Source organism: Amia ocellicauda, chromosome 2 (genome assembly GCF_036373705.1).
Source record: "Amia ocellicauda isolate fAmiCal2 chromosome 2, fAmiCal2.hap1, whole genome shotgun sequence".
Lineage (NCBI taxonomy): Eukaryota > Metazoa > Chordata > Actinopteri > Amiiformes > Amiidae > Amia > Amia ocellicauda.
This window is the reverse complement of record NC_089851.1, coordinates 16201416-16223132: the sequence shown is the minus strand read 5'-3', so window position 1 is coordinate 16223132 and position 21717 is coordinate 16201416. Positions and strand designations below refer to the sequence as shown.

The 21717-nt window shown below is 38.1% G+C and overlaps 1 protein-coding gene across 3 annotated transcripts in view; it reads left to right on the top strand.

Annotated features, from left to right (window-relative positions):
- The first annotated feature begins 16545 nt into the window (after nt 1-16545).
- LOC136765816 (nucleolar protein 4) overlaps nt 16546-21717 on the top strand; it is an 82859-nt gene continuing 77687 nt past the window's right edge. Inside the window, exons 1-2 of one of the 3 annotated variants that reach the window (XM_066719617.1) lie at nt 16554-16894; nt 17067-18472. In XM_066719617.1, the coding sequence (XP_066575714.1) occupies nt 18134-18472 (339 nt within the window). In that variant the 5' untranslated portion in view covers nt 16554-16894; nt 17067-18133. Of the gene's footprint in view, nt 18473-21717 lie in introns of all 3 variants that reach the window. The other 2 variants (XM_066719619.1, XM_066719618.1) reach the window with 2 other exon arrangements.

Here is a 21717-nt window from a genome sequence, read left to right as displayed (position 1 = left end):
CTGTAATCTAATTCATAATCAATGACAGAAATTTTTGCAGGTGCAGGTCTTTGGTTACACAGAATTACCATAACACAACTCTCAAAATCAGGAGCAGCTCTGTCTTCTGAAAAGTTTATGGGTTCACATACTGTTTTGAAATCTTGTACTGTTGAGAAGAAAATATGTAAATGCGCCAGAAAGCGTAGGTTGTCAGCAGTACTCTGCTGTCTGCATTAGGAACAAAAACTTTTCTTTAACAGTCTGTTTACATTTCATTTTGAGAAATCGTAGAACCACTGAGCATATTTACATACATAATGTATCATAATTATTTTTTCAAATCAATTCTTTATAAATAAAAGGCACATATTAAACATTACCAATAATTTCAGAATAAAACCTAAATTCCCATGCAATATTCATTTAAATAAGAAGCTTGATAATGTGTGGGTTGGGGCGGGGGGAATGCTAACATGTTGACAGAACTCTGCCTTTAGCTCTTAAAAAATTGTAACATAATTACTAATTGTTCACAGGTCAGGTAATAATGACATCCTGAAACTAATGCTTCATGATCAGCTCATTATGTCCTATACCACTAATGCATGGATGATTTGTTATTCCAGACAGGCCCACATGTTCCCTGCGGTACTCCAAATATCATCAATTATCACTAATACGGAACACATCTCCTTTCAAACAAAATGCTTTTACAGCCATCACAATGTATGTTAAAGAACATTGTGCAGTCTTTATTAATCACATATAATTCCAGTCTTTATTTTTTCCACATCAAAATGTCTCAGTTAATAGATTTCAATACACAATAGACTTGATTGTGAAGTACTCCATGGTAGAATAATCTGCAGCAATGGATATATTTTGTTGTTGGAAGTGCAATCTCAGCACTTACTTAAGAGTCTGACATAAAGAATTACTAGCTTTCAAATGTCATTCAATTATTTTACTTTTTTCCTTCCTCTTCTGAAGGCTCATTGGTGGGCTTAGTGTCTAACTACTTTTGTCATAAGAGTGACCACAAAGCATGACTTCCTATTCCCAGTCATGTGACACTGTCACTTCTGCCAGCTTTACAGTACACTGTTGAAAATCAAGCTAAGATGAGAAGTCATAACTTAAGATGAATATCCTATAGAACAATTCAAAACAAAACCAAGCGATGATTTTTATTTTTCAATAGCAATATTTGTAATATTTCTAAAATAATTATAATATTTTAAATATATATTATGTTTTCACTTAGTTTTTAATAATAATATTGAATAATTAAATTAAGCAACCCACACAATACACACTGAAAGATGATGGTAATAATATATAATTATAGCTGGAAATGTATGCATTGTATACATTTTCAAATATGTATTAGTTTATTATTGTTATATATATATATATATATATATATATATATATATATATATATATATATATATATATATATATATATATATATATATCACACAATACCAACCGTTAAATTAAGAGTTAAGTGGGAGTGCTTAATGATCAAGAGGCTCCCCCTAGTGGATAAACACTGAAGGAAGGCCAGTTGTAATTTTGATGGTGTAAGTTTAGTCACTCAGTCAGAATTTGAATGCAATTCTGAACAACAGACAGCCATCTGACTTTTCAGATCTGTTACTGTTTTGTTCCACTACAATTTTAAATGTATCCCAAATGCATCTAAAAGTATGTATATAGTTTGTGATTTAAGTAATAAGAGTTGGTTGAAATAAACACCTGAGGACAATATTGATAAACATATTTTCAGCAATTGATTTGGTATATGTGCAAGCTTTACAGCAGAAGTGCAAGTCACTAAAATATACAATTTTGCTGTGTATCAAAAAATATATAGTTTATACAATTTTCAGGGACGTTTTCACTTTTTCCCACTTATATATATATTTCAAAGCTCAAATTTTCAGCAAATAAATATCTTAACAGTGCCATGCTGATCATTGTTGGTATTTTTTTTTCTTTGTTTTGTTTCTGGGGGATTGTACTGAAGCCTGCATGATTCTAGTTTTCATTTAAGAAAGTATTTTATTTCATTCATTCAGTTGTTTAAGAATTCTCTTTTGCTTTGCTTCCCCAGTGCTTGGCTTCTCAGATTGCAATAAAATTGCAAGCAGAGTAATGACTACAGTAATTTAAGAAATAGGAAGAAAAATGATACAAATTCCACACCTGTAAGTGTAAGTCTTTTTCACAGTAATGTGAAAGTGGTCAATTTTAAATCATTAATCTGAACTCACAGTAGGAGCAAGTATTTTTTCTGGTTGAAAACCCTGTGTGGTGCAATGAATGTAATCAACTCCAGAAGAAGACCTTTTGTTTATTTTTTGTTATGAAGAATCTTAGAGATTTTGATACTCGTCTGAAAATGTAAGGATTGTAATTAGTTATAATGCACTTATTGTAAAATCGATTTTAACGGCTGTGGCAGGCGCTGACACACTCATCCAGGGTGAGCACGTGGCAGAACACGACCGCTCCCCAAAGTCCCCATAGCAAAGACCTCCTATGAGCCCCTGCGCACCAGGAACAGGGAGATGCAGCTGCTGGCACTTCATTCAGCCAGCGGGCAGCTTTACAATGTGATCGTATTTGTTTAACCTTTATTATGCATGTTTTCCATTTATCACATTTTTTATTGTATTTATTTACACAGGGCTTGGGAACCTAGTGGGGTTTTCAATGGGCAACTGTAGTTTTTCGGTTTTAGTTCCTGTGCATTGACTTGTCTTGCAAGCACTTGTCTTGCTTGCCTCCCGCTTGATCGTTCATGTTTTTAAGGTGGTAGCAGCAGTTTATGGAAGACTATCCATGCATAAAGATAAATACGCAGATAAAATAATCAATCAATCAATAAAAGATTAAATAAATAAATGGACATTTATTTATCTATTTATTTATTCATATATTTATTTCAACATGTATTATTTTTTCCCTGCTTTGCTCTTTACATTTCTTTGTGCGCTTTTACATTTCACTGTGACAAAACCACCTCTGTCAATCACAGCTAGTGGGCGGGATCAAGTACTCTATTGGCTAATCCAATACATTGGCTGTATTCGAAACCACATACTACACGTACTACATACCAACATTTCAGTAGTAGTTATATTGGATATATTAATTATGGTAAAAGATGGCTTGCTACATTCACCAAATTATACAGTATACAACCAGAGCTCACTACAGTGAATAATGCATCCCATCATGCTTCACTTACGTTCGGCCGACATTCCATTCACTTTGGAAAATAAATTGCGGACAAATCTACCGACGAGGGAATCTCTCTGGAATTCAAATGTAAGTACATGGTTAATTTTATTGATAATTTGTTAACTGTACTGATGTTTACTAATAAAAAAAAAGTTTTCAACAACATATAGTTGTTTTAATTCTATGAAACAACATGTCTGTCATGTGGGGTCATATTACATACACCATTTAGCCATAACATTATGACCTCCTGCCTAATATTGTGTAGGTCCCCCTTTTGCCGCCAAAACAGCCCTGACCCGTCGAGGCATGGACTCCACTAGACCTCTGAAGCTGTGCTGTGGTATCTGGCACCAAGACGTTAGCAGCAGATCCTTTAAGTCCTGTAAGTTGCGAGGTGGGGCCTCCATGGATCGGACTTGTTTGTCCAGCACATCCCACAGATGCTCGATTGGATTGAGATCTGGGGAATTTGGAGGCCAAGTCAACACCTTGAACTCGTGATTCATCAGACCAGGCCACCTTCTTCCACTGCTCCGTGGTCCAGTTCTGATGCTCACGTGCCCATTGTAGGTGCTTTCGGGAGTGGACAGGGGTCAGCATGGGCACCCTGACTGGTCTGCGGCTACGCAGCCCCATACGCAACAAACTGCGATGCACTGTGTGTTCTGACACCTTTCTATCAGAACCAGCATTCACTTTTTCAGCAATTTGAGCTACAATAGCTTGTCTGTTGGATCGGACCACACGGGCCAGCCTTCACTCCCCACGTGCATCAATGAGCCTTGGCCGCCCATGACCCTGTCACTGGTTCACCGCTTTCCCTTCCTTTCAACCACTTTTGATAGGTACTGACCACTGCAGACCGGGAACACCCCACAAGAGCTGCAGTTTTGGAGATGCTCTGACCCAGTCGTCTAGCCATCACAATGTGGCCCTTGTCAAAGTCGCTCAGATCCTTACACTTGCCCATTTTTCCGGCTTCTAACACATCAACTTTGAGGACAGAATGCTGCCTAATATATCCCACCCAATGACTAACGAGATTATCAGTGTTATTCACTTCACCTGTCAGTGGTCATAATGTTATGGCTGATCGGTGTATATACTACTGCATACTGCATAAGTACATACTGCATGCTATATACTGATTTCCTGACTTGTAAGTAGTTCAGTACACAGTATGAAGATGAAAGATTCAGTGTACTATTATGTCATGTGAACTCACGTCATGGAACGTCAGTCAAACGTGAAGCATGATGGGATGCAGTATTCATTGTAGTGAGCTCTGGTTGTATACTGCATATTTTAGCGAATGCAGCAAGCCATCCGGATACTTTTACCATACTACAAATTAAAATACTACGTCCAATATGCATACTGCATACTAGTGAAATGTTGGAATGTAGTGTAGTATGGTAGTTGGCCTATGCGGTCACAATCATTCATCTTCTACTGTGTACTGTACTACTTGTCAGAAAATCAATATGTAGCATGCGGTATGTAGTAGGGTAGTATGCGATTATGTAGTCGGGGTCAATTGAGTTTGACTAGAAATTTTGAGTTTGAAGAAAAAAAAAGCCAAAACACATGTTGTTTATTCCAATAGACATGCTTCAGTTATTTAATTATTTAATCGTCTAATAAAATTTCTGAATTTAACAGTATTATTTGAAGAGGCCTATTGACACTTTTTTTATTTTATCAATTCGAGTTTCAGACTTTCATTCAATGCTGGATGACTGTTCCCAAAACTGGTTACAAAATGATGCTGGGTCACCTAAAAATTGCGAATAGCAATATTTTTTGATTTTCAAGGAGATAATACCATTACTAATGTATTTAAGGACTGCATAAACTGAGAGGAACCAGAAATAACAAACAAACAAAAAACATAAACAGACATTCAAATTTGACAACTGCTTTTTATTAGTGTTTGGGACAGCTGTATTACAAATAAATGAAAATAATACAATTACCTAACAAAATTGACAGTCGCTAATTTAAATTTCTTTCACTAAATATTTAGATAGCAGAACATTAACCTGAATGTTTTCTTTTTTCTTTTTACTTTGTCATGTTTATATTTCTAGTTGTCAATTCAATCTTGTTTATATTGCCCCTTAAGGAGTTCAAACAGGTTTCTCAAAGCATAATCCTAAATTAGACAAGTCCGAAGCTGGTGTCCACAGTACGTAAACAGGAAAGATGATCCTCCATAAATGACTAGTCAAAATAGTGTCTGGGTAGTTTAATGGTGTTGAAGCATGTGGATGCACCTTCGAGGGGACCTCCCTGTCAAGTAACGTCAGGTCAGCTTTATGAAAAATAACAAACATTTGTACTTTTGCCATTCTTCTGCTTGTTATAATGTGCTATGTATTGTAACATCCTTGAAGTACCGGTCACGGCGAGACTTCAACCCTTGTCTCCCGCGCCACAGTAGGAAACTTTCCACATGACTAAAAAGCTGTATTTCTACTTATATGTAGAACAGTGGTGACATCAAAGATTATTCTTATTCATTAGCCTACATTCACTTTCAATTTGAACCTTAGCTCATGTATCTCTGTACTGGAATATTTTATGAAGTGGTTGCAAATTATGTTTTGAGTAAAGTTGTCCCTTCTCTTAAAAGTTACCAATGAGTTGGATGGTTATAATAAAATTATACATGGTATTACCCATATACTTAATGAAGCCTGTGATATGCCACTGGTGCAAGAAATACAATGCCCATCAGCGTTGCCAGATAACAAATATTATAATATCATACCAAGAGCTCAAAATTATTGTTTTTTTAAGGACAATTATCGTACATCGCCAAACAGGAAGAAACATAAATAGCTAAGTGCTTGGCTGGCAAAAAAAGTATTTTTCTTTCAGCATGCATTTGGCAGTCCCTACTACTAGCCCAGTGAAAGAGCATGCACAGCTTGGTGAGAGTAGCCTACAATGGCCTAATGAAAACAAGTCTATGGAAAATCTGGGATGTCAGCGGCAATAAAGAAATGCAACAAAACAAAACATAAATTTATCACACTTTTTCTGAATTATTCAACATCGATGATGCCACACATTGCAAGTGAGCAGCGAATAATTTAACACTTTACCTCAATTTGTGAATTCAACCTCTGAGTCACTGTCTGCATCAGGTGCTGTTAAGGTTGAAGGGTTATTCCTACACTGATATAGGTTGCTTGAGGTCATGGAGCGCAGCATGGTTTTTATTGGTGTAAATCAGGGGTGCCCAACCCTGTCCCTGGAGAGCCGCAATCCTGCAGGTTTTCCAGGTCTCTCCATATCACCAATCATTGGATACCTTGAACACAGGGACATTTAGCCTAATTAAGACCCACAATTGGTTCAGCAGTTAACGATCTGGATAGAACAAAAACATCTCGGCCCTGTGGCTCTGAAGGATCAAGGTTAGCCACCTAAATAAAACCTGAAAAACTCTCATAGGGGGAATGCCGGTTGCCTAACAAATTCTTCAATCCCTCCAAAGGAGCAACATGTGTATTGGCGCCAAGAGGGTGATTGGTTGATAAAATACACAAAATGTACTTTGACTGGATGTAACAGATCACTTGGGAGGATACCATAGGCTAACTTCAATTCATGTACTCAAGAACATCCATTTCAGCCTAAACAGGTTTCAAATGGCGAAATGATCATACATTTGGGCCTTATTAAAATTAGTGATCGTACATTGTACAGAGAGTGAAATTATCGTAGTAATACAATACGATAAGTGATCTAACGATCCTACATTGGCATCGATTGTGTTCCCTGCAGCAAGGTGGGACAATTTGTTAACAGCCAGTAACATACTTGATACTGCCCACTACCTGTGATAGACAGAGGGGCTTTTGCCAAAGTGAAATATAAAAAGAAATAGAGAACACTCTTCAAAATGTAAAAGCGTACTGAGAAATTTACATAGCAAAGCGGCAAATGGGAAATAAACACATTAATAAATAAATTCTGAAATAGATGTATGTATAAATACATGTATTTATTTCAACATTAATTTTGGTATGGATAGTCCACCATAGCAGTTACACCAATAAACCAGACTGTGTTAAGGTTGATTACAATAACATGCTTCTTAGATTTATGCAAGATTTCCCATTTCATCAATAGTAGGCTAATTGTAAAATTTACCAAAATAAAAAATGGAGGTGTCAATTTCTTGTAACACAATTAAGTATTCTATCGGTAGGTGTTATATTTTAGATTATGTATCACTCAGCTCTGAAGCTTTTCAACATTTCAGTATCCTTTACATAGGCTTTCTCAGGAGAGCATGATTGCAGCCTATATTTATTAGTTGTGCTTTTATTTTTGTTGTTTTATTGTTTTTTAAGCTAAATTTGTTTCAGTAAAATTGTGTTATATGAATTGTGAGAGACATATTTGTTGTTTATATCATTATGGTGTTATTAATTATAATTAAATCTATTCTAATGTATTCATTATTTTCTTGTATTAATATTCTTGCTTTGAGGATTGGGCATTCCCCCTGCTTCCCCAACGCATCAGCATATAGATTGTGATTTTTTTATATACATTCTTACCGATAACTATTTATTACACTTATATGTTTTGTAGCCATCATTCATGCCCCACCAACACACCAACCCACGAGCCACCACTGAGGTCACTTAAGACGTTAAGCAAAAATGTTAACTGCAGTTCTACATTGCAATGTATCATGAACCACATGACTATTGAGGATAACATCTGCTCCTCACTATTGTCAAACACTTGCCCTTCTGACCTATTCTGAAAGTTTTAGGACATGAACAGTACTACTGAACTTCATTTGTTCTATACTTTGAATAATTTGTTTTTTTCAAGAGACTACAGCTAATTAATATTTGCCAGAGCTGAATCACTTTTAAATGCTTTACATTGCTATTTCTAAACTCTCCACAGAATTCCCTGAAGAATCACTGACCACATCAGTTTGCTGCAGGCTTTACAGTGATGAGGGAAAAAATGAAATTAGTTGTCAGTAGCACACTGTTAACACACATCTCCACTGTAGAGTTTTTACTGAAAACTAAACTACTACATACTTTACCTTCAGACTGATGTTAAGTGATAGCTCACTTCAGTGAGTGCGACCAGTCAGGAATTATGACACGATGCAGCAATGAAGAGAATCTTGATAGATTTACGCTTTTAATTTAATGATCTAATGCAGGATATAAAGAATAAAAGATGTCTCTATGCATTAACATTAACTAATTCCTTCAAAATATTCTGCAAGTAATACTTACAAAATGTTTTTGTATTTTATTTCCACCAAGTGGATTTTTTACAGCTTGTCAGAATAGCAATTTAGTCACCCTGGATAAGGGTGTCTGCTAAGAAATCGAGTAATAGTAATAATAACAATAGAAATCCATCCTTTAACCCATTTAAGACAATTTTCTGGTCTTTATGATTATTTTCCTATAATATTAAGAGTAATTGATTAAAAACATGATGGTACTTCCTGTTGTATGCAATTTAATGTGAAGTCATTGTTTGGCTGGAAATACACAAGCAATTTCTAATTATTTTTTCTTGCCATCATGAATTAACAATACAAAAGTGATTGTGTGCCAATAATTATCAGCTTGCATTGTCAACAATTTGTTGATTATCAAGTTAATAGACTAGGCCTACTTTTCTATTTTCAGCAGTTTAGATGATGACAACCAACAGTATGTGGCTGCATGAGTTCAGGCTGATGTTTCAATAGCTGGAGGCATACCGATAGGAAGGAAGTACGGTAGTTGGCAAAAGTAAAAAGCAAATTATACATAGTTTCCAAATCAATCTAGAATGGATACAGTGAGATGTGAGCAATGATTAATACAAATTCCATTTCATGATGTAAGTTGTACTGTACTAGAGCAAGTGATCAAAGTTTTGAAGAGTTCCTTCCTCCAGGTCTCCTCCAGGGTAATTGATAAGGTGAAGAAGTGAAATCAACATGACCATGGAAATCTAAATGATTCAAATTTCAAATAGCTCCACATGGACAGCATAGATAATTTTAGATGGCAGTAAAAATTTACAAAAATATGAGCTACATATGCTTTTTTGTTATTTTTCTTTTATGAAAAATGTATCATATATAATAATGGCTGTAATCAGGATTACATTGCTCTGCATAATTCACTGTTGTTGAACTGTAACAAAAATAAATAATTGAATACATTTTCATATTAACTGATTTAATTAACTCTTATTTCAACTTTAATGTATTTAAAAATGTATGAATTTATTCATTTAACTATTTTTATATTGTCACTTTGCTTTTTACATTTCAATGTGTCTACTTACATTTCTGCTTCTACACTTCTTTTTTGACTTTGCTTTTTACATTTCAAAGTGCATTCAGCATTTCTATAAAATGTCAACGAGTGTTTGCTATTTCTTTCTACATTTCACTCTGATAAAATCCCCCTGTCAATCAAGGCCCACAGGCAATATCGAGCACATCATTGGCTAATAAAAAAGCAGTTGATATTGGTGTTTGGAGATTGGAGTGCTGTAGGTGTTGTTTCTCAATAAACATGTTTTTTATTACTTAATTATTACTTACTTAACACTCTGTAGTCTGTACTGCTCAAAGGCTTTGATTGACACCTAGATTTTTTCACAATGAAATGCACAATGTATAAAGCAATATAAAAATTGTATAATGTGGTTTAGTTTTAGTGAGGCAAGCATCAGCTGCCCAAGGTCCTCCTATATACACCCCTGTGTTAGAGAGTGGTACGTTCAGTTAGCCTGTGAGTTGTACTGGCAGTATAGTCATGACTATAAAATCTGTTAACCTTCACCACCAGACAAATTTGTAGCTACTAAGGAGACTCTCAGACCCACCAATCAGACACAATTTAGGGCATACAAAGGCATGTGTAACGGGGCTCATCGTTACATGAGCACGTTACAGGTGACATAACCTCTCTGTAAAATCTGTACAGCGATAACTCTCCCGCGTCAGAAGGTCTGGTCTTTCGATGTAGCAGGATTAGCACCCTACTGGGTGTAGCTGTTCAGTGTGGATCGCTCGGAAGAGCATCTGTGCGGTGCGGTTCGAATCCCAAGCAGGTAGCTCCAACCTGCACTGGCTACACATGCTAAACTATTATAAATGTTTACCAAATGTGGCTACCATCCTAGAACTACTCTATAACTGACTATGTAAGGCAACTGTGTGAAACTGGAAATAGGAAGAGTACCAAGCCTTTCAGAAGTCTAAAGCATGCCTCCATTCAGAGGAGTTCCTGGTTCATTTTGATGCAGCCAAAGCACTCTATTCTGTGATGCATCTCCTTATGGACTGGGGGACGTTCTGTCCCACAGCTGTGTGAGGTCTCAGAACGACATATAGGCTCTCATATGTAGGATCTATATGTCATGTACCCTGACAACAGTAGAAAGGGGATATTCTCCACTAGAAAAAGAAGGCCTTGCTATTATCCTTTATCTTAAAAAGTTCCACCAGTACCTCTAAGGGCAAACACTTTACTATACTTACAGACCACAAGCCATTACTAGACCTATTTAGTGAAAGTAAAGGCATCCCACACTTGGAGCTTCCCAAATTGGGTTAAAGAAAAAAAAAACGATGCCCTAAGCCATCTCCCCTTGCTAGAAATGTTGGGAACAACAATGCAAAATGGATGTGGATGTGATATTGTTGATGGAACATCTAGATAGAACCCCTATCCAAGTGCAGCACATCACAACTTGGACTCGCTAGGACCCAGTGCTATAAAAAATAATTGTACTCTGGATGGCCCAAAGCTTGTGTAGACACAGACCTGAAACCCTTTGTGGTCAGCAAAAATTAACTGAGAATGGAGGATGGGTGTGTGTTGTGGACCTTGTGATTATATCCCCACAAGGATGAGAGCGGATGGTGGAAGAGCTGCATGGAGCTCATCCAAGAATCTCTTGCATGAAAGTCCTGGCCCACAGTTATGTTTGGTGGCCTAATATGGATAGGGTCCTGGAAGCAGCCGTAAACAAATGCCAATTGTGCCAAGTTTATTTTAATTTTAATTGATGCACATTCAAGTGGATTGAAGCCCACACTATGACCATCAAGAAACTGCGACACATTGCTGATGCGTAGATTGATGGCGGTCCCAGACAATGGCCCCAGTTTTGTAAGGCCAGAGTTAGAAAAATTCTTGAAGAAAAATGGGACCAAGCATGTTAAGACCTCTCCCTATCATCCAGCAGAAATCAAACATTCCAGGAAGGAATTAAGAAAATGACATGGGGTGGAATCTGCAAAACAAATCACATAATTCCTTCTGACATACAGAATAACCCCCAGACTACCACAGGGTCAACTTCAGCTCTGTTATTAATGGGATGACAACATGCACTGCACAGTTCCAGTGGAGATTACTGCTACCAACCCAAGACCAGACCTGATACTATCCAACTCTCTGCACTAACACTGCCTTAGGAGGATGCCGTGGGCAGGCCTATGAAAGGAAGAGGCTGCGGTATGCTGAGCTTGCAGCGGATGCAGAGTAATGAGGCTGGAATCCCAGTGTAGGTAGAGTGTCGTGGATTTGGCAACATCTACCACCGAGTCGCTGTAGGACCTTGGAATCTCCAGCAAAGCCTTACGCCAATCAATTTCAGGGAGAGAAGACTGGGCAGGTGTAGAGAGGGGTGGGTCTGGGATTTCAGAATCCACTTCTGGAGATGTTGTGGGCTCATCAACAAAACATCTGCGAGGGAAGGAGCCCACTTGAAAACCTCATATCTGCTCTTAAACATCCCCATCTCAAGGACATATTTGAGGTTAGTGCTCAAACTATTGGCACAAAAGATTACATCATATGCTATGTGTAGAACTTTCTATCTATATTATATTGATTCCAAATACTCATTGCATAATCAATGTTGCCTGTCCAAAACCAGAATACCAGCACCTACTGCCGTGCAAAGTCCTTCAGTGGTAAAAAATAAAAATGAATAATTAATAATTAATAATGATCATGATTATTGCTTGCCCTGGGTATGACACTTCATATGCAGTTGTACATGAAATATGAGTGTGTTGAAATACCTAAGGGTGATGGTTATTATATTTGTATTGCAGGGTGCAAGATATAACTACTCTTGAAATACATCGGTGGTATCCGTGGCAACGGAGACAGCGTGCTGGGATAGCAAATTTGATGTTTAAACCCAAACACATTTATTAAACACGGCACCAAAAACTGTTCAAACGGAAATAAAATCTAACATAAAAATTGGAAAGGAATCGGAATCAAATGGTAAATAGGCTACTGTATACTGTATAGTATGTATCTTTGATGGCTCGTGTAAATCGGATATTGTTTATTTTCTAAAAGAACACCATTTGTCTCACAAAGGAACAATTGTACAGTAATTATGTTATATGTGTATGCACATACATTTCTTAAATAAAACATACAATACGTCATTAAAAACATGTGTGCATACACTGTTTCGGTATCCAGGATATGTCTTGCGGCCTACATTGTAATGAAAACAGTGGAAGGGCGCAGGCACAAACAGCAGAAGGCCCAATTCGTGACACATTTTCCAAACTACAAAAAGGCAGGGTATTCTGTTAAGATTTTTAAACAGCCAAGATTTTGTAAGTTATTTTATTGACACACTCCTGGGTGCATGCAGTATTTAGGAGAATTCATATTTTAATTTAATCTTAATTATAATATTCAAATAGTCAAAGCTGCTCGCATAACAAATATATATATATATATATATATATATCCTAACATAAAGTGGAATATCTCCTCAAAGAGCTTTCTCAGAAAATAGAGCATGAATCACCAGAGCTTCTATCTCCTCCAGCTCCCCTCTTTCATAAAGCCAGAGAAAGTTTGTACAGTTGAAGAACATGTTTCAAGGTTTGGTTTATAAAATAACATCAGACAGGCAATGCTGACCACTGTTTGAAACAATCTCAGCATTCAAAATGAGAATAACAAGGGTTGTTATTGTGAGCCATGAATGTTACAGCTGTGTGAGGTCAAGTTTCAGATTCTTCACATGGCCTTAATACATGATTTAAGAGACGTTCAGAATCCCTGTTACATATTAAGATATGTGTGAGTTATTTTTGTTAGTTTAAAACCATGTTAAACCATGTTAAATTACTTATTATAGACAATTGTCTACTTCCCCATCAATAAATGGCATTGCCTTAATACTAGTGCTATTCAGAATATTTTTCTCCATCTAAATATTTATAGTAGACTTTACAGGTTGTGGTTATTATGTTTCCAATGTTCTTGTACAAACTGTACAAACTCTACTGCAGCCATCTACTGCGCTTTTTGGGAGACGTTTTCTTTGTACAGGGGGAGAATTCCGGACTCGCACATTTCCTGCTGTAGCATCCAGTTTGTTATGAGTCGGAGGGGGAAAAAATATTACGAAGTCATTAATGAGTAAATTCTCTTATTTGGTTCAGCACATAAACAAAAGTATAACACGGACCTCTGGGTATATTTTTTATGTGATTTGAAATTACAGTAAAATTTGACCTTTAAAGTAGGTTGGGTCTTTTACAATATATATTTTTTTTAGATATGAACATACCATAATAAAATATCAGCCTTTTATTCTAAATGTTCATATTAAATTATTAATTTACATTTTTTAACTGTCCGACACATTAGACTGCTCTACAAACAGAGAAAAACAAACACATATATCACTGCCAAAATGACTATCTAATATGATGCAAAAGTCTGTTTTAGGACTCATGCAATTTAATTTTGAAGAAAAAAACAAATACTTGGTTAACTGATCAAAATGACTTTAGAATATAAACTGCACACAACCGGTGTGGGTACAGAGGCATAACATTAAACAGAGGGAGCAAACACTTTACAGGGTAAAATATAAAATTAAAACCTAATTATAACTCAATGGCCTGAATATATCTTAATCTAATGCTGGTCAGATGCTGGACTGTTAAGATCAAGCTTTCTATAAATTACTTGCAGCAGTTACTTAATTACATTTTCTAAATGGGGAAATAAGACTGAATTTGAGTTAACAGCCCTTATCTTATGCAAGAGTTTCTAGAGCTTGAAATCACACTTCAGACAAACAGGAACATGGTCAGGATGTTTGTTCACTACTGTAAGTATGTAGTAAGTAATAGTGATGGGTTATTAGAAGATGATGAGGATTCAGATTAATAAAGTAAACAAAGTTTTCAATTTACAACAGCCATCTTACAATAATTATAAAATTCTGGAAAAAAGCAATTTTATTGCAATTAGTTAATGAGCTTACAGTCAATTTAACATCAAGAACCCTAGGGTGATACAGCACTAACATCACTTAAATAAACACAATGTCATTTGTCTAATCTAGACTGTAACAGATTCTTGATGGTTTTGCATGTGGAATAATCCAGATGACAGTATTGAAGGCCTAAACATTACATTTCTACATCCAATTATACAAAAAAAAAAATCTTTGTATTTATGTTAATAATCTGATTGAAAACACTGCTTTTTATTAACATATGAAATTACAATTATGCACACCTATTTGTATAATTCATGGGAATTACATATTCACTGTATATTTGGATGTCACATGTAATAACTCCAAAAGTGTAAACTGACTGCTTATCCAAGGACACTGGTGCATCAGCCTGTTTACAAATACCCAACATTAGATGCTACTAATACTATACTCAACATGTATGGAAATAATGCTGCAGTGTGACAGACTTGCACTCATCAGAGTTGCCACAAAGATGCAATAAAATGTTTCTTGCAAAAGGCATGACCCCACATTTACATTGTAGGTGTGCATAGATACGACATCACATCATACATTCATATTTGTACAGAAAGAGCTTAAGACACTCGTCAATATACCATTTTATTTATCTGGTGCACACACAGAAACTAAGGGGATCATACAAAAATGTATTGGATTGGAGAAAGATGATTTGGCATATGACACAGTGTTGATACAACCAGAATGTATCATGTTCCCACAGTGGCGGACAGTTATAAGACTCCAGTGACAAAGGCCACATTCTGTGCACCTAATTTAGGGACTGTCTGGAAAGTACAAAAATGCTAATGATTTAAATTATCCATGGTACCCAGCTAGTATTGGAAGAACATATTCCTTAGACTGCAACCTGACAAGCTGTCTCAAGGATACCACTCTTACCTTTACTGTTACCATTATGCAGCAAAGCATTTTACTTCAGCAACGGCCACACGACGGGATCTCCTGGAAAGGAAGATTTACAGTGTAATATGAATCAATCTCTAAGACTGTTAAAGGCTGAAGAAGGAAACCCAGAAAAGAGTGGGATACTGGAACCGAGACACTATGCCTTGTGGAGGTATTCATTAATACCAATGGTGTGCTGCATATTACAACAACACAAACATATTGGGAGGTGTATTTTCCAGGTACTATCAGGTTGAATCAGGCTGTATGTTTTACTTTTGTAATCAAATGACTTACTAATGTAAAAATCATCAAAACACGCTAACCTCCCCGCAGGCTCAGGAGCAAATATACTCAAAACAGCCATTACATCAATCTTTGAATGCAAGTTTTCAATTAAAAAAACACAATTAGCTCTCAAAACCGAGAAGAAACTGTTCCAGATTTCAGAAGAAAACGGTTACAGGATGGGGAGAAGATGACTGGATACAGTGATCTAGAGAAAAAGTGCATGCAGCGTTTTTCTACACCATGAAATAACAAAGGAAGAAGTAAAGCAAAAGGAATAAAACAAATAAACATGGGTCTGGCAACACCAGGATGACTAAACAGGAGAGGAAACCTGTCAGCACAGCTAGGACTTTGTTTTAATGACAAAATAATCAAAGGTGTGTGTTTCCCTGCACATGCAATGCCTAAGGCTACCCATAGCCAGTTCGCTCTCCTCTCCAGCACTAGTGGCCGGTGGAAGCGCTGCGCCTCGCACGCCAGCCTGCTCAAGTGAACCCGCTTGCCAGTACAAGCCTGCCTGGACCCTGGAGGACCACTGCGGCCCGTCCTGCTCCTCCTGATCATTACCTGCGGATGCCGTCCCCGCACCGTCACCGTCCATCTCTAACCCGCGGCTCCATCGCACCGGCCGCCGGTCCCTCCTCTCGCCGTGCACACACATCTCCATGGCAACCGGGCCGAAACGCACCTGCGCTGCCCGCCGCCCGCCCGACACTGCGCCGACACTGCGCCGACGCGCCGCCGCCGTCCGGAGCGACCTGCGGGGCCAGGCATGCGCACTGCCCCGGATCCCTAAATGGGACAATTCTTTCTCTGACGTCGCCGCTCAGCCGTCTCCACAGAAACTTTTGTCCCGGCAGCCAATCAGATGGCCGGGAACTCGGGGAGAGAGGTTCTGTGCGGAGCGCTCCGTCAGCCCGTGCTGTCAGTCCCGGCTGGAGCCACAGCCAGACCTCATCCAGGATCTGAAGACGGAGGTTAGGAGGGAAGGGACGATCCTGCCGCCGCCGCTGCTGCCGGGCGAGGGGCTGTGAGACCCTGTAGAGGACTGAGCAAATACTGCACGATCACTTCCCTTCAATTGCACAATTGCAGTTCTGCACGGGATTGCTGAAGACTCCGAAAGGCATGGGTATGTCAAGAGAGATCCTGCTACCCCATCATTGAGTAGACGTGCCCAACTGCGAGAGAGAGAGAGAGAGAGAGAGAGAGAGAGAGAGAGAGAGATACTCAGAATAATACTAATAATAAAAAAATGAATGTGTGCCAAAAAAAGCTGACCACTGTATTTTCACTTCTGTAAGACGAACAGAACAGATTGAAGCAGCGGAAAACCGGAGCGGTGGCAGCAGTGACCGCTTTGGGAAGCAGCCAGGTATCATTTCTCACAAAAGGAGGGGGTGCTGCTGTTGGGATCAAATGCATGGACAGAGGAGGCTCGACTGATATAGAAAAGATGCTTCTGCCTTTCTTTCATTTTGGGACACAATCGTTGCTGCACGTCAGATAGAGGGGATGCGTTGACAGAAGTGCTCCATCCAGAACACGGGGCGATACTTTTAAATGTAAAGAGAAATACAGCCCATCGATCTGCTACAGGAGACATGCATTTTGGGGGGGGGGGATTCCATGTACGAAGGCTTAATGGAATACTATACTAAAAATAAATTACATAGCCTTTTCATTTAATTTGGGTTGTGCCATTTTTTTGCTACTTAATACACGAACAGACGCAAGCATACATTGGGAAATTGAGGAAGTGTTTTTGTGTTTTTTTTGGGGGGGTGAGCCATTCATCATCTGAATCGAAAATCTGTTCCTGGGCACAGACCAGAAAGGGCCCGAGTGACTTTTATTATAATTGTTTTAATCCATGATTTCGCTCAGTTCCAGGCCAAAAACAGTACAAACCACCCCATTTTTAAAACGAAGAGCATTGACCTGGCTCCTAATGCATTTTGCACGGAGACTATAGTGGGGAGAGGCACAGTCCTGGACAAAACAGCGCTTGGGAAAAAAGAAAGAAAGAAAAAAAACTAATTCCTCTCGTCTGTTGAATCCGGTCGATGGCAGGTAGAGTCCTGTGTCTGTGTGAAATACAATAGCAACCGCGAAGGAGGCATATAGGGATTTCCTTGGGCACAGGCTGCAGAAAGTGGCATGGTCCTGCGTGTGCAATATTGAAACTGGTCACGTATGTAAGAGGGACTGTAAAAGCAACCGAGAACCGATTGTCTCCCTGGGTGAGATCTAGATGAATTGAACATTAACCAGGGGGTTAGATGCGGGATCACGACATTAACTACCAAGGCAATTAAAAAGCTAAAAAACAATTGGCACCCCTATCCCCCTTTCAGACGGATTGTTTTGTATGATCAATAAGAGGCGAACAGGTCCAAAGTACAATCCAAAAAACCGTGCAAAGGGGAAAACGACGAGTGCCCTGTTTAGGATCATGGAGGGAGATCGGGACATGTACCGCCAGTTTCAGGACTGGTGTCTCAGGACGTATGGGGATTCCGGCAAGACGAAGACGGTGACCCGTAAAAAATACGACCGGATCGTGCAGCTCCTGAACGGGTCCGAGTCCAGCTCCACCGACAATGCAAAGTTTAAATTTTGGGTCAAATCCAAAGGGTTTCAGCTTGGGGTGCCAGATGACATCAGCGGAGCAGAGAAACAAGTGCTCTACGTGCCAGTTAAAACTACGGTCAGTGGGTGAATTATGTTTAATTGTTAATGGCTAATCATAAATACACACATGAATAAATAAAGAATGAATTGCGAAATTAATAGGAAGTGATCCTGGCCCTGGTGCACCCGAAACTAATATGCTGTGTGTGTGTGTAGCCTGGCACATCCTCATTGTTAAAGTCATAGGGATCCCTTTAAAAGCTGCAGTGCCCATTTTATTCCGTGCCACCTTTTTTTTTCGTCACTAAATGCCACAGCACTTAAAACGCATACATGCACACGGTTCATCTCTGTTCCAGTTTTCAGGTAACATCACCGGATCACCAGGTGCCAATGCAATGATTGGTAAATTCAGATGCATCATATTCTCTCTCTCTTTTATTTTTTTATTTTAGGTAATTCAAGTCTGAAGGAAAGGAAGAGCCTACGTTTTGTTGTTTTTGTTTACACGTGTTATATCACGCCTGATAGAGAGAGAGAGAGATGTGATCATTTTATATGTGACCCTTTAGCATTTTTTAGTTCAAATGGAAAAAATAATTGACTATATATTGTGAATGCACAACACTATACAACACTCATCCTTTGTTTGTTTTTCTGCAACTGATACCTAAATATATCACATTGCTGATTATTATTGAAACGATTTCTTCCAAATACTGTGATTAATCGTGCATTGGAGGGGAAAGCCTCATGATGTTTCCCATTTGGCTGTATTGTTCCCAAGCCATTAGCCTTTGTATTCCGATGTCATCATGGCAAATGTGCCATTTTTCGATAATGACAACTTTATTGGAGAGTAAACTACAGTGGTGAATGGAAACCCCTCAAGAAGCAGTAGTGTATCATTTCGTGCACCTTCATAAAGTCATGTCACTGAGATGGGTCACATTGTATGTTACCTCTAGCATTGTCTCAGCACTGATTTTGAGATTATCATTAGTGTACTCTAATAGACAATTATCTATTTTATATTGTAGTAAGTAATTTTACTCAAATTGGGCTATATAGATTTACTTCAGTGGCGTACCAAATGAACTGATGTGTATAATCTGCTTATTTGTGCATTTAGAACCTTTTAAAGTAAACTTGTACAACCATGTGTTGCAAGAACCAATGATTATTAAGGAACCATGCATAAAACTGGTAAAATAGGAGTGTGGCTAATAATGTGTGGTTAAGACCCTTAGCATTATATGTGGCATCTACTTACTAACACATTGCATGGATGAAATTGTTGATTCGCAATTTGGGTCTGAACGGTCATTCTAGCAAACAATCTGTATAAAGACATCATAGAAAGTGCATTTGTTTGGACTCTTATGTGGGAATTGGTCAAGGATAGCACATCTATGCTCAAATGGGACTCACATCTGGTGATGGGCAGGCCGTAGCAGAGTTGTGAGACCCATCTTCCTGTTTCAATGAATGCCACATTCCAACACCATGGACTCTTTGCTCAAATAGCCAGTTGTCTTGACAGATAGAAGCCATTCTGCAGAATCCTGATGTAACATGATGAAATGACAGTTGCTTCACAGCACTGCTAGGTGTGATAACCCAGAAGTCCAAAATTGAAGCATAAACCATTTTGTGTCACAGCTTGCTGATGATTCAGTTTACATTTCCTGTAACTGATGGCACTGCAGCTCTGGTCAACCGTTCTTAGAAAAACAGCTTGTAAGTTGTAAAGTTGGTAGCATAGTTGTCGGACATTACTTTTGATGATTCAATAGCAGAATATCAGTGCCTTGGAGTGTGTGCCAGCTCTAGCTGTGTACCCTGTTTCAAATTCTGCCAGTGCTGTGTGAGGCAGAGCTGTCTGTACTTAGCCTTCTTGTGGCCTTACCTGTTGTTTTGACTAGCAGTTGTGAGACTGGAATCTTGTATTTGTACCATACAGATCTCTGTAATCATAAGCATGCTAAACATTTGATATACATACATATCATCATCATCAGCAGTAGCCTTTTTTGATTCACTGCTGGATGAAGGCCTCCAAGATGTTTCCATATGTCTCAATTAGCCAGTGTCTCTTTTGCAGGTAATGCCAGCTAAGTTTCTTCTTTTATGTTCCAAAGTTTTATGTGGTCTTCTTCTCGGTTTTTAATCTCTTGGGATCCATTATTATTTTATCCATCTTTGATCTTTGATCTGTTCTTGCAATTGTCTTGTTCTTGGTCAAGATACATTTTCTTGATCTGTTCTTGCAAAGTGTCCAGCCCTTTGTCATTTTAGCTTTCACACTCTTTCAATGTCACACACTTTTGTTTGGTCTTGGATCCACTCATTTATTTTGCTGTCTCTTGTTATTCACACACTTCTTTCCATGCTTCTTTGTGTTGTTTCCAGTTTCTGTACCATTTTTACATTTAGTGACCAGCTTTCAGAGCCATTAGTGAGCACTGGTAAGATGCATTGATCAAATACTTTTCTCTTCAAGCAAATGGGTCGATTTCCTTTCAATAGTGTTTATATATGATATTTTTATATATATTGTATGTATAAAGCGAAACAACAATAGACCCATATCCAAGCCTATTAAAACAACATTGGTTGTCCCAGTCTGAACATTATATTATTTTTTTAATTGGTAACTCGTTACTCCGGCTCTAGATGTGTTTTCCTGTTGTCTTAGACAATCAAATGTACAGGCATGTTGATTTTAATAATTTAATCATCTTCCTCCCCTCAGGGAACAACTGTAAGTTAAATGATTGCCCTTGTCATCTCACATCGTAATTGTAATATCTTTAGGCTTATTAAAATAAATAGAGTGCATATATAAATACATTGATAAATCAGATGTTTAATGGAGGAATTTGATATGGAATGAAACATCTACCATTTGGATGGAAAATAATTCAACATGATTTGAGGGGTATTTCTGAAGGGGATCTCTGGGATTAAAAAAGGGTATATTTAGACAGATGTATACACCTTTCCACAGTACAGAGTTCATTTATTTAGAAACACCATTTCAATAAATAAATCAGCTGTCTCCCAACAACGTGTATTAACTATTAACCATAGATAAGTTACCTTCCCTTTAGGTTGAGTGTAGAGCATGTCACGTCAGGCAAAGTTAACATACATATATGCATACAAATACACATCATTTCAAGCAAAGCTAATGTATGACCTCTACAGTGTGGGTAAAGAAGAACTTCATTTTGTCTTGCCCAAACCATCCATGTCTGAGACAAGATCTTCTTTTGATGGGGCTGTAATCCGTGTCTGCTGGTAATTAGCTCTCACTGT